This window comes from Hyperolius riggenbachi, chromosome 10, assembly GCF_040937935.1.
Source record: "Hyperolius riggenbachi isolate aHypRig1 chromosome 10, aHypRig1.pri, whole genome shotgun sequence".
Lineage (NCBI taxonomy): Eukaryota > Metazoa > Chordata > Amphibia > Anura > Hyperoliidae > Hyperolius > Hyperolius riggenbachi.
In genome coordinates this window covers 267,911,966-267,925,443 of record NC_090655.1, presented here as the reverse complement: position 1 = coordinate 267,925,443, position 13,478 = coordinate 267,911,966, and the positions used below count along the sequence as shown (strand labels likewise).

Genomic DNA, 13,478 nt, shown 5'->3' with positions numbered 1-13,478 from the left:
CAGATACACAGCGGCACCTGATGACAAAGGGGAAGAGGAAGCCTCAGCGCTGGAGGCGAGTGGAGAGGGGAGTTACTTTCCTTACTGGGCTTGCTGTTTCCTCTCTCCTCCATGTGCTGGCTGCCCAATGCTTAAAATGTACCAGACACGTCAAATTCTAAAGATTTGATACTTACCCGGGGCTTCCTCCAGCCACTTAAGCTCATGTGAGCCCCTCGCTATCCTCCCGCAGTTTGCTGTTCAGCCGCAATAAGCCCCGGTAACGGGCTCAATCGGGTCCAGTCTGGGTCTTCTGCGCATGCGTGGACCTCCCGTGCATGCGCAGTAGACCCAGACTGATGCGACTGAGCCAGTTACTGGGGCTGATCGCGGCTGAACGGCAAACTGCGGGAGGACAGCGTGGGACTAAAACGAGCTTAAGTGGCTGGAGGAAGCCCTGGCTAAGTATCAAATCTTTAGAATTTGCTGGCTCTGGTTTCCTTTAAGGAGGTGCTCTGGGGGTGCTATTGGACACTAGGGAGTGCTATAACACCAGCAAGCCTCCCCCTGGTGCAGCCCCTGCTGACCACCTACCAAGGGATGTTATTGTCCACTTTTTTTTCTATCATGTAAAAGAGAACTTAATATTTGAAGGAAAAATGTCTCTTTACCAGATCCATACTCTGAAATCCAAATTTATGCTGATTTGACCCCTTCAACTTAGCAGATCAGAAAAGAGCACTTCCGCCATTGGACGGCGGTTTCCTGGGCAACTGGCGGCGCTGCAATCCTTGCACGCTACCAGCCGGTCTTGGTCTCAGCCCCCTCATCCGGGTCTAATTCTTGATTCAAGCCATCGTCCCGGCTCCACTCCCCCTTCGTGCACCACGCTTAGGGGTTACCATGACAACATGGGATGCCAGGACCGGCCTCTAGACGCGAGTGCCGCTAGCCACACCCCCGACTGTTCCAGCATGTCACTTCCTTCCCTCCTGACATTGGACGGCGGTTTCCCAGGCAACAGGCAGCGCTGCAACTCATGCACGCTACCAGTTTGCCTTGGTCTTAGTGCACAGACACTTCTGTGCCTGTTTTTAGTTTTCATTCAGCCATGTTAACTTCTTCAAGCCCACATCAGGGCCTTATCAATTAGGTTTTAATAAAGCTTTTAGGGTAGGCCTATTGTCATGGCCTGAAATATATGTGGTCGGAACCCCGCCCCTCACCCTTTCACCCTCGTTAACCCCAGTCTAACCTGGGAAGTTATTTTCCTGACTCCAGCTATAAATAGGAGACTGTGTGCATGCAGGTACGTTGACTGACGAAGGCGTGGACACGCCAAAACTCGTCTTGACGTTACCTGCACACAACTACCCCACAGGAGACACCTGGCGTCCTTCTACCATCTGGACCCCCGCTGCCGCTGGCCACTGCAGCCTCAGGTTGTTTCCAGGAAGGGATATCTTTCTTCTGGGCTATATGCCAAACCAAATGCCTGCCCACTGCATGTATTTAGTAAGTGCATTTTTATTGCACACTTTTTATACGAATGAAAAGATATCACACTACGGAACGCTCCTCCTCTCTTGTCTTTTGCTCAGAAAAGAGCTCCAACCCCTAACAAGAGCTCTACGAGCTGCTTCCATCCAATATAAGGACCAGTGCACATCAAAAAGCGCTAGAGTAATCGCAAACGCTCAGCACTTTTTGAAGTGATTTTTTTCTAGGCATGTGCCTAGCTGTTTTCTGATCATGCCTAGCAATTTTCTAAGCATGCCAAGCGATTCTTGGAGCGTTTTTTTTGTTTGTTTGTTACTTTAGAGCTGGAACTAAACAGCTTCTATAACAAAAACAATTGGAAAATCGTTCTGATCTAGCGCTTTTCAGAGCGATTTTCCACTTTCCTATACTTAACATTGAGGCTGAATCGCCTCAGAAATCAGCAGAAATGCTGCAGGACCCTCGTTTGCATTTGGGAAAAAAAAAAATCACATCACTCTGGTGTGCTCCATCCTATTCAAATACATTAGCCAAACGCTTTTCAAAGCACTGGTGTTCTTAAAAGTGCTCAGAAGCTCATATTGTGGTGCACCAGCCCTAAATGGGGATTCCCTACAAAGATTCTGTTCTACCTCCATAACCGACTCAGTGTGCACCTCCCACCCTCCCTTGCTCCTCCCGACAACCAATCACACCTCTCATAGGCTGCAGCCTATGAGAGGGATCCATTTCCCTGCCACTCGAGGGGACAGCTCAGTGACAGAGCTGTCCCCCGTACAGTGCTGCTATAGATCACAGCGCTGTACATGTAGGTGAATGTTTTCTTTTTACTAATAATGCTCTGATTACGGAGCTCTGCCGTGTCACTCGGCAGAGAACGATCGCGCATGCACGCGACCATTCCCCGCTAATCTCCGCCCCCAGAACTTGATGACAATAGTCATCAGGCGGTCCTGAGGCAGCCACTCTGCGGCCGCCGATCAGTGTAAGGAGGTCATAGAGTGGTTAAAGAACCAAACTCCGACCAAGAATTGAACTTTATCCCAATCAGTAGCTGATACCCCCTTTTACATGAGAAATCTATTCCTTTTCATAAACAGACCATCAGGGGGCGCTGTCTGGCTGATATTGTGGTGAAACCCCTCCCACAAGAACCTCTGAGGACCGTGGTACTCCTGGCAGTTTCCTGTCTGTAAACCATGTTGCATTGTGGGAAATAGATGTTTACAGCTGTTTCCAACTGCCAAAAAAGCATGCAGCAGCTGCATCACCTGCCAACAGTAAAAATGTCACCATGTAATAAATCACAAACACTGGTCCACATGACAGCCCAGGGGCCCCAGGTCTCTTTCACTCACTGGGGCCCCCAAACCACCATGCGACAGCTAGAGGGAAGTGCGGGCAAGCCCTGGACCTCTCACCTCCAGGGAACTCACCCCACCACCTCTTAACTGAATGCCAACTGCAACAAACACAATTGCTAACTTCCAGTCAGAGCAATATCCTGCCTCTATCTGGCCAGCAGACGCTAGTCAGCCAATCAGGTGCACTGTCATACACCCTTTGCCTGCTGTACCATACCTAGCAGGAATTACATAGATTAGCATTCAGGTGGGAGGCTTCGGTTGGACGCAATCGTGAATTGCGTCGTTTACAGGGACGCCCCGTGTAGGCACATCTCCCACACGGTCCCCTCCCTAACCACTCACCTGTCAACCGCATCCTAGAAGCTGCAAAAAATAAATTTAAAATCACAAACACTGGTCCACATGACAGCCCAGGGGCCCCAGGTCCATGGTGGTTTGGGGGTCCCAGTGAGTGAGAGAGACCTGGGGCCCCTGGGCTGTCATGTGGACCAGTGTTTGTGATTTTAAATTTATTTTTTGCAGCTTCTAGGATGCGGTTGACAGGTGAGTGGTTAGGGAGGGGACCGTGTGGGAGATGTGCCTATACGGGGCGTCCCTGTAAACGACGCAATTCACGATTGCATCCAACCGAAGCCTCCCACCTGAATGCTAATCTATGTAATTCCTGCTAGGTATGGTACAGCAGGCAAAGGGTGTATGACAGTGCACCTGATTGGCTGACTAGCGTCTGCTGGCCAGATAGAGGCAGGATATTGCTCTGACTGGAAGTTAGCAATTGTGTTTGTTGCAGTTGGCATTCAGTTTAGAGGTGGTGGGGTGAGTTCCCTGGAGGTGAGAGGTCCAGGGCTTGCCCGCACTTCCCTCTAGGTGTCGCATGGTGGTTTGGGGGCCCCAGTGAGTGAGAGAGACCTGGGGCCCCTGGGCTGTCATGTGGACCAGTGTTTGTGATTTTAAATTTATTTTTTGCAGCTTCTAGGAAGCGGTTGACAGGTGAGTGGTTAGGGAGGGGACCGTGTGGGAGATGTGCCTACACGGGGCGTCCCTGTAAATGACGCAATTCACGATTGCGTCCAACCGAAGCCTCCCACCTGAATGCTAATCTATGTAATACCTGCTAGGTATGGTACAGCAGGCAAAGGGTGTATAACAGTGCACCTGACTGGCTGACTAGCGTCTGCTGGCCAGATAGAGGCAGGATATTGCTCTGACTGGAAGTTAGCAATTGTGTTTGTTGCACCATGTAATAAATGTCAGAATGTAAATCAGGGATTTAAAAGATTTTACAATAGACAAACACGGACTAAATCATTTATACATCATTATTGCAAAAATTAATCACTTTTTTATTACATTATTTTCTCTGGAGTTCCTCTTTAAGCACAGCAGAGCCTACAAAAAGCCTAAAAAGTTGGCTGTGAGTACTGCCAGTGATTAGTTCTGGTTAGTTGAGTCCCGGATAACTGGGATTCTACTGTAAATATCTTTTCAGTCCTCGCTTTTTATCAGGAGTGTTTGTTCAGACAGATAAAAGTGTTTTTGGCTTTTATATACTATTCAGGTGAGCAGTGGCTGCATGCAACTGTAGATCCTGCCACATTTGCATAGATAAAAAAAGACTGGTTTATTGACCCTTGCAATGGAGAATATAAAACGTGAACACAGGCAAGTTCTAACTAGGCTTAATACTATATGTACCAATGTTTATCTCGCCAGGTCACCTCAGTTCAGGGACATTAACACTTTACAAACCCACGCACTGAGTTCACACAAGAGAATTCGATTTAAAAATGCTTCCATGTACACTTTGCAAGAAATAAAATGAACTTTATAACAGAACACATATGGCCAAGACATTTCTCACACTCACCACTAATATATGATAAATGGTGATTTACTCCCAAAGCATTTCTCACAAGGTGCATGAATAGGGCTTCCCACCAGTGTGAGATCTCTCATGTCTGGTTAGGCTTCTTTTCTCTCCAAAACGTTTCCCACACTCAGCACATGGATAGGGCTTCCCACCAGTGTGAGATCTCTCATGTCTGGTTAGGCTTCTTTTCTCTCCAAAACGTTTCCCACACTCAGCACATGGATAGGGCTTCCCACCAGTGTGAGATCTCTCATGTCTGGTTAGGCTTCTTTTCTCTCCAAAACATTTCCCACACTAAGCACATGAATAGGGCTTCTCACCAGTGTGAGATCTCTCATGTCTGGTTAGGCTTCTTTTCTCTCCAAAACGTTTCCCACACTCAGCACATGGATAGGGCTTCCCACCAGTGTGAGATATCTCATGTCTGATTAGGCTTCTTTTCTCTCCAAAACGTTTCCCACACTCAGCACATGGATAGGGCTTCTCACCAGTGTGAGATCTCTCATGTCTGATAAGGTTTCCTTTATCTCCAAAACATTTCCCACACTCAGCACATGAATAGGGTTTTTCACCAGTGTGGGATTTCTTATGTATGGCAAGGCTCGATTTATACCCAAAACATTTCCCACACTCGGCACATGAATAGGGCTTCTCACCAGTGTGAGATCTTTCATGTGTGACGAGCTGCGATGTCTGTGCAAAACATTTCCCACACTCAGTACATGTATAGGGCTTCTCACCAGTGTGAGTTCTCTCATGTGTGACACGGGTAGATTCACACGCAAAACATTTCCCACACTCAGCACATGAATATTGCTTGTTACCAGTGTGAGAGCTCTCATGTCTAACAAGGTGTGATTTTCGACCAAAAGATTTCCCACACTCAGCACATGTATAAGCCTCACCAGTGTGAGTTTTTTCATGCATGACAAGGTTGGACTTATGCCCAAAACATTTCCCACACTCAGCACATGAATAGGGTTTCTCACCAGTGTGAGATATATCATGTCTGACAAGCAGTGATTTCTCCCTAAAACATTTCCCACACTCAGCACATGTATAAGGCTTTTCATCACTGTGTGAGTTCTCATGTCTGACAAGGTGTGATTTTCGACCAAAAGATTTCCCACACTCAGCACATGTATAAGGCTTTTCATCACTGTGTGAGCTCTCATGTCTGACAAGGTGTGATTTTCGACCAAAAGATTTCCCACACTCAGCACATGTATAAGCCTTCTCACCAGTGTGAGATCTCTCATGTCTGACAAGCTGTGATTTCCGTAAGAAGCATTTCCCACAGTTGGAACAGGAATAAGAGCCTCTAGTAGGGGGAGAGCTGTGCTGGGTAGGAGGCACCTCAGGGTTAAACAGGTGAGGAGAGTCTGGGGGAATATTTAGGGTCACCAGGATATCTGCAGGAGACTCTTGTCCAGTGACATCATCATCCGTTGTACAGTCTGTGGATACAGAGAGACGAGTCTCTGAGAGGTTCCTGATGCCGGGACTCCGTGCTGCAAATAGAGAAACATCATCACTTCCTGTTAGAGAATTCTGAGGGGAGGAGCAATTATCATTAGGGATGGTCAGTGAGCTGCTGATAATTCCAAGTAGATGCAAAGTTTATGCAGATTGAAAATGTGACAGATGCACTAACTTATTGGCATATCACTGACCATCACTAGTTATCAGCCTGACAGAGAACTGCAGAAAGTTGTGCTTTTTACGGGGGTCAATCAAATGACTATAACTGCTTTGCATGCTAATTTTATGTAGCTAGGAATTCAAATGCATTTCCTGACACGTGATTATCTGCATATAATTTGCATTATATTTGCATACAAGTCAGAGTTATTTGCATCTCATTGTCCCTCCCTATAGCTAAAGCATTGGCCACACATGAAAAGCAGTAAGTTGTAGAGCTTGATGAGACAATGGAAGCAATGTGTTACTCCTGTGACAACAGACCTATATGTACTTATAGGAGGGTAGGGGGGAGACAGAGAGCGCTCCGATGGTGCATTAACCAAGTATTACTTTGCACACTTTAAAATAATCAGACTTACAATGTCTTGTTACTTGAATTGTCCGGAGGGCCTTTATTTGTGTTAGAGGCTGATGTACCCACATGCTGTAGATCCCTCACCGTATTTGTCCAAACTCTTTCCATATCTGCAGAGATGGATTTTTGGTATCTTGATAGATCCTCTTGTTTTTTAGTTACATTATATTGGGGCCTTTTGGTTATTGAATTATATTTGAATCCTGAAGTGGATACTTTCCTTTCTCTGAAAGGGCCCCTACCCTCTTGTTTCTACAGTAACTGGCTCCATCCAGTACAAGAGAGCCGCACCGGGTGCATTAAAAAGGGCCATAACTGATCTGTTGAGCGCAAGTAATAACACTGTTTTTTGTCTATATGTACTTATAGCCAGGCTTGCTCAAATCCGAATTCGGGAGATACCCGGATAGTTCTATCCGGATATCTCCCAATAAACCTGTGCAGGGGGTGGCGGGGGGGGGGGGGGGGGGGGTCAATCTTACCTGTCTGACGTCTTCTTGCTCCGTCCCTCGGCGCCTCCCACGATGCGTTCTGCGCGGCGGTCACATGACTCCAAACACTTCCTCCTTCCGGGTTGAATGAGGAAGTGTTTGGAGTCACGTGATGCAAGTGGACCGCATCGTGGGAGGCGACGAGGGACGGATGAAGAAGACGTCAGACAGGTAAGATTGACCCCCCCGCCACCCCCTGCACAGGTTTCCTCCTGTGCCCCCCTCAGTGCTCCCTCTGCACCTCCTGTGCCCCCCTCAGTGCTCCCTCTGCACATCCTGTGCCCCCCTCAGTGCTTCCTCTGCACCTCCTGTGCCCCCCTCAGTGCTTCCTCTGCACCTCCTGTGTGCCCCTTCAGTGCTTCCTCTGCACCTCCTTCAGTGCTTCCTCTACACCTCCTGTGCCCCCCTCAGTGCTCCCTCTGCACCTCCTGTGCCCCCCTCAGTGCTTCCTCTGCACCTCCTGTGCCCCCTCAGTGCTTCCTCTGCACCTCCTGTGTGCCCCTTCAGTGCTTCCTCTGCACCTCCTTCAGTGCTTCCTCTACACCTCCTGTGCCCCCCTCAGTGCTCCCTCTGCACCTCCTGTGCCCCCCTCAGTGCTTCCTCTGCACCTCCTGTGCCCCCTCAGTGCTTCCTCTGCACCTCCTGTGTGCCCCTTTAGTGCTTCCTCTGCACCTCCTGTATGCCCCTCTTCAGTACCTCCTCCGCACCTTCTGTGTATCTCCTTCAGTGCCTCCTCTGCCCCCCCTTCAATGCGTCACCTGACCCTCATATATGCCCCTTCAGTGCCTCTTCTGCACCTCAAGTATATCCCTTCAATGCCTCATCTGCACCTCCGGTGATACCCTCAGTGCCTTCTCTTCAACTCCTGTGTACTCCATTAGTGCCTTCTCTGTACCTCCTATGTGTCCACTTCTGTGCACCCCTCAGTGCCTCTTCTGCAGTTCTTATGTGCCCCCTTCAGTGCCTCCTCTACCCCTCATATACGTCTCCTTCTGTGCCTCCTCTGCCCCTTCTGTGTACCCCTTAGTGCCTCCTCTGCCCCATTCTGTGCCTCCTCTGCGCCCCTTCAGTGCTTCCTCTGCTCCTCCTGTGTACCCCCCGCAGTGCCTCCTCTGCTCCTCCTGTGTACCCCCCTCAATGCCTCCTCTGCTTCTCCTGTGTACCCCCCTCAGTGCCTCCTCTGCTCCTCCTGTGTTCCCCCCTCAGTTCCTCCTCTGCTCCTCCTGTGCCTCAGTGCCTCTTCTGCAGTTCCTATGTGCCCCCTTCAGTGCCTCCTCCCTCATTTACGTCCCCTTCTGTGCCTCCTCTGCCCCTCCTGTGTACCCCTTAGTGCCTCCTCTGCAGCTCCTATGTGCCCCATTCTGTGCCTCCTCTGCACCTCTTCAGTGCTTCCTCTGCTCCTCATGTGTACCGCCCTCAGAGCCTCCTCTGCTCCTCCTGTGTACCCCCCGCAGTTCCTCCTCTGCTAATTCTGTGTACCCCCCTCAATGCCTCCACTGCTCCTCCTGTGTACCCCCCTCAGTGCCTCCTCTGCTCTTCCTGTGTACCCCTTTCAGTGCCTCCTCTGCTCCTCCTGTATACCCCCATCAGTGCCTCCTCTGCTCCTCCTGTGTACCCCCCTCAGTGCCTCCTCTGCTCCTCCTGTGTACCCCCTCAGTGCCTCCTCTGCTCCTCCTGTATACCCCCCTCAGTGCCTCCTCTGCTCCTCCTGTATACCCCCATCAGTGCCTCCTCTGCTCCTCCTGTGTACCCCCCTCAGTTCCTCCTCTGCACCCTCCAGTGCCTCCTGTGTGCCCTCTGTAATGCCCACTGTGTGGCCCATCTGTATTCTTCTTCAGTGGCTTTTTCTTCAATAAATCACACAGATTCTGTCACAGGAAGCTCTTGGGGTGGGCTCACATTTGTGCTGAAGCAACAGAAGGACAATGACAGCAAATGTGATGTACAGGATGCTGTATCCAAAGCAGTACATTTGGCGCTGGTTGTGGCAGGTGCCTGATAGCGGTTATACAGTAACAAAGAGGCGAGTGTCTGATACTTGCTGATGCTATTTGTAGCTTATCAACATATTACAGGCGGGTACAAATAACTTAAATCACACACGGTACAATGCTATTGGTTATAATAATCAGTGATTATATCTACATGTGACAATCCAGAGATGGAAAGTCCTCAACTGATTAGCATTGTATTGCTGTTGTGATAAAATGTATCAGGATGTTTCTTACTCATCAACCACCTCCCCTCTTCACAGATCAGAACAGGGAACTCCAAGGCAATCAGGATGTATGTACTGTTATTGTTAGTAAGCTGTCACCAATTACAGGAAGTGACTACAGTGTGACCCTCACTGATAAGAAATTGCAACTATAAAACACTTTCCTAGCAGAAAGTGGCTTCTGAGAGCAAGAAAGGGATAAAAAGGTGGAATTTCTTATCAATGACACTGTAGTCACTTCCTGTCTGAGTCGGGACTGAGTCAGCCACTTACACACCTGATATTTAACTCTTTTAGTCAGAGAAAGAAAAAAAGCAACACAGCATAGTTATTTGTGTGCTAGGCACTCCACTCAGTGTGCTGCACTCAGCTCCGTAATGCCAAACATTCGGGTCCTGGCTTGATATCTAGGTCCCGGCTTGATGACATCATGAATGATTGGCATTATGGGGCTGAGTGCAGCGCACTGAATGGAGGCTCCGGCTGCAGGATATTTGCAGGAACGAGGTGAGGTGAGAGAGGCTGCTTGCAATGGTGTTTTTCCAGCAATCTGGCCACAAAGGGGGAGAGACGAAGGATCACCGATGTTGGCTACAGAGGTAATCGTTCATCCGTGGGGGGTCTCTAATTGGCTTAAAGGGAACATTCTCCCTTTTACCAATTAGTAATGCAGCTGAAAGTGCTGAGGGCGTGCATGGGAGCGTGCCCAATCGGGCACAGCTGGGCTGCAGGGGGAAATCGTATATCTACGTCCTCGTGGCTTTGGACATAGATATACTGCATAAGTGGAAGAAGTGGTTAAGATGGTATCTGCTTTTGGGAATAAAAAGATCCTGGCCAGGAAGCCGACACTCTACCCATTTCAGCCATCTCAGCCTGTCATTGTCAACATGAATGCCCCAGTATGTTGTCTACATAATAAGATTCACCAGAGCCCCATGTCTGCTGGGTTCCAGTGTGTAGCCCTGTCACCTTGTAGAAAAAGGCCTCTACCTTTTCTATATCAGATAGAAAACAGGCCAGGGCTATTTTCTGAAAAGGGGCAGATCTATGCACTGGAACCCAGCTGATACAGGGTTTCAGTGATTCAGTGAATCTTATTAAACAGACATTTGGCTTGATTCACTAAGGCAAAAAGCATGCCTTATCTGAGTTAAAGCGGAATATAACCCTGCATTTCAACTTTGCTCTAAAACCTTGATTACAGCATATTATATGCAACCAGCATTTTTTTTACTAGACCAGCATTGGAAGGGTTACACACAGAGCTTTAAAGTTCCGTGGAGAGAACTGCTCCCTGGAAGTTTAGATAGATACATTTAAATAAACAGAATGTAACAAGTGAGGAATGTTACACACTCTTTGGCTGTCCTCCAGCTCCTGCACAGTCAGAGAGAGTGAGTCACATTCAAATATAACCTACTACCTTGTGCTTCACACAACCAATTACTGAAATAACAAAAAACCTCAGAGATCAATGACTGATATATGAAATACGTGTAATATGAAAATCACATCACATAAATTACACACAGTATACCCATATTGTGTGTAATTTTCAGTGAGTCACATTCCACACTTGTTACATTTTGTTTACTTAAATGTATCTATCTAAACTTCGGCTGCGGGGAGCAGTTCTCTCCACGGAACTTTAAAGCTCTGTGTGTAACCCTTCCAATGCTGGTCTAGTAAAAAAAATTAGTACACTATAGAAGAAAAATTTACGGTCTGGCACTCAATTGCTTGAACCTGGGGGTTACAGGGCCTTGTTCAGAGGGCGCTTGCATCACATGCAATAAGTCACATCATCACCTTCATATTGTTTAAGCAACTTCTACAGGGCTAGCAGGGGGAACTTAGAGATGTGCAGCAGGTAAGGTTAGTGCAGGGCACCACAACAGTCTAAGCACATGTGAAAGAAGGTCGGACACGCATGTGAGCGGCGTGAAACGGCTGTAGTGCCGTCCAAATCTTCCCCTGGTCAACCCCTCCTCCTTCACCGCAACAACTTCCAGCACACAGGTTTGATGATACTTCTGCATATGTCAATACTGTTCACTGTTTACTTTTGGCTGAAGAAAGGAATAAATAGATGGAACTGTTTTAGAGATAGGTACACGGTATCCTTCTTTCACATGTGCTAGTAAAAAAATGCTGGTTGCATATAATATGCTGTAAATAATGTTTTAGAGCAAAGTTGAAATGCAGGGTTATATTCCGCTTTAACACACCTTATCAGAGATAACAAGTCTGATCAAAGTTAACATGCCTTATCAGAGTAGCATACAAACCTGCAGGGGCTCAGGGCAGGATGAGTGGAGCTCTTGTCATTGCCACTTAGCAGGCATAACTTCGTAGCGCTCACTATGCTACTCTAATAAGCTGTGTTAACTTTGATAAGACATGTTATTTCTGATAAGGTGTGTTAACTCGGATAAGGCATGCTGTTTGCCTTAGCGAATCAAGCCTATTGTGTTGGGACATTCTAACTTTTAAGCATTAGTGTACCTCTGTACCTACTACCTTTATGTACACCAGATATGCTTTATTGGAGCAGCACAAGTAACTATTTTTTGATTGGTTTATTTCAGTTTTGTGGACTAAGCAGAGCCATTACTGTATATATGTTATTATTGATGGCTATTTTCTGTAAAATAGAACATTTTATCACATTTTCTCTTTTCATAACTGTTTACATTTGTCAGGAGTCAGAGTAGGAGCATTTTTCTCTGACTCCAAGTACCCAAAAATTGTTCCAACTCCGACTTCACAGCCCTGGTCACAATCACAACAGCAATAAAGATGCACATGTATTCTATATTTCATACTGATTACTCACCGCTTCTGCCCTCTGTAATATTGTCCTCCTGTTCACTAGTCTTTATCATGTTACCCTCCTCTGCAGACTGCTGATCACTCCTCACATATGTCTCTTCTGCTTCCTCTGTAGCTGCCCCCATCTTGTCACCCCCCTCCATAGATTGCTGATCACTCCTCACATATGTCTCTTCTTCTTCCTCTGTAGCTGTCCCCATCTTGTCACCCCCCTCCATAGATTGCTGATCACTCCTCACATATGTCTCTTCTTCTTCCTCTGTAGTTGTTCCCATCATGTCACCCTCCTCCATAGACTGCTGATCACTCCTCACATACGCCTCTTCTTCTTCCTCTTTACTTGTCCTCACCATGTCACCCTCCTCCATAGACTGCTGATCACTCCTCACATACGCCTCTTCTTCTTCCTCTTTACTTGTCCTCATCATGTCTCCCTCCTCCATAGACTGCTGATCACTCCTCACATACGTCTCTCCTTCTTCCTCTTTACTTGTCCTCATCATGTCTCCCTCCTCCATAGACTGCTGATCACTCCTCACATACGTCTCTCCTTCTTCCTCTTTACTTGTCCTCATCATGTCTCCCTCCTCCATAGACTGCTGATCACTCCTCACATACGCCTCTTCTTCTTCCTCTTTACTTGTCCTCACCATGTCACCCTCCTCCATAGACTGCTGATCACTCCTCACATACGCCTCTTCTTCTTCCTCTTTACTTGTCCTCATCATGTCTCCCTCCTCCATAGACTGCTGATCACTCCTCACATACGTCTCTCCTTCTTCCTCTTTACTTGTCCTCATCATGTCTCCCTCCTCCATAGACTGCCGATCACTCCTCACATACGCCTCTTCTTCTTCCTCTTTACTTGTCCTCACCATGTCACCCTCCTCCATAGACTGCTGATCACTCCTCACATACGTCTCTTCTTCTTCCTCTTTACTTGTCCCCATCATGTCACCCTCCTCCACAGACTGCTGATCGCTCCTTACATACGCCTCTTCTTCTTCCTCTTTACTTGTCCTCATCATGTCTCCCTCCTCCATAGACTGCTGATCACTCCTCACATACGCCTCTTCTTCTTCCTCTTTACTTGTCCTCACCATGTCACCCTCCTCCATAGACTGCTGATCACTCCTCACATACGCCTCTTCTTCTTCCT

General features: G+C 47.7%; 1 protein-coding gene across 1 annotated transcript; it reads right to left on the bottom strand.

Annotated features, from left to right (window-relative positions):
- Nucleotides 1–4,108: 4,108 nt before the first annotated feature.
- On the bottom strand, nucleotides 4,109–12,823 carry LOC137535411 (zinc finger protein 436-like). The gene is made up of 2 exons (XM_068257247.1): nucleotides 12,324–12,823; nucleotides 4,109–6,227 (listed from the first exon to the last, which is right to left on the bottom strand). Exons 1-2 carry the CDS (start codon nucleotides 12,820–12,822, stop codon nucleotides 5,011–5,013), a joined length of 1,716 nt encoding a protein of 571 aa, XP_068113348.1. The 5' UTR covers nucleotide 12,823; the 3' UTR covers nucleotides 4,109–5,010.
- Between the last annotated feature and the right edge of the window lie 655 nt (nucleotides 12,824–13,478).

Coding starts and splice junctions, on each gene's coding strand:
- LOC137535411 (XM_068257247.1), bottom strand. CDS start 12,822: ATGATGAGGACAAGTAAAGAGGAAGAAGGAGAGACGTATGTGAGGAGT. Junction 6,228..12,323: donor TATTACAGAGGGCAGAAGCG/GTGAGTAATCAG, acceptor CTCTATTTGCAG/CACGGAGTCCCGGCATCAGG.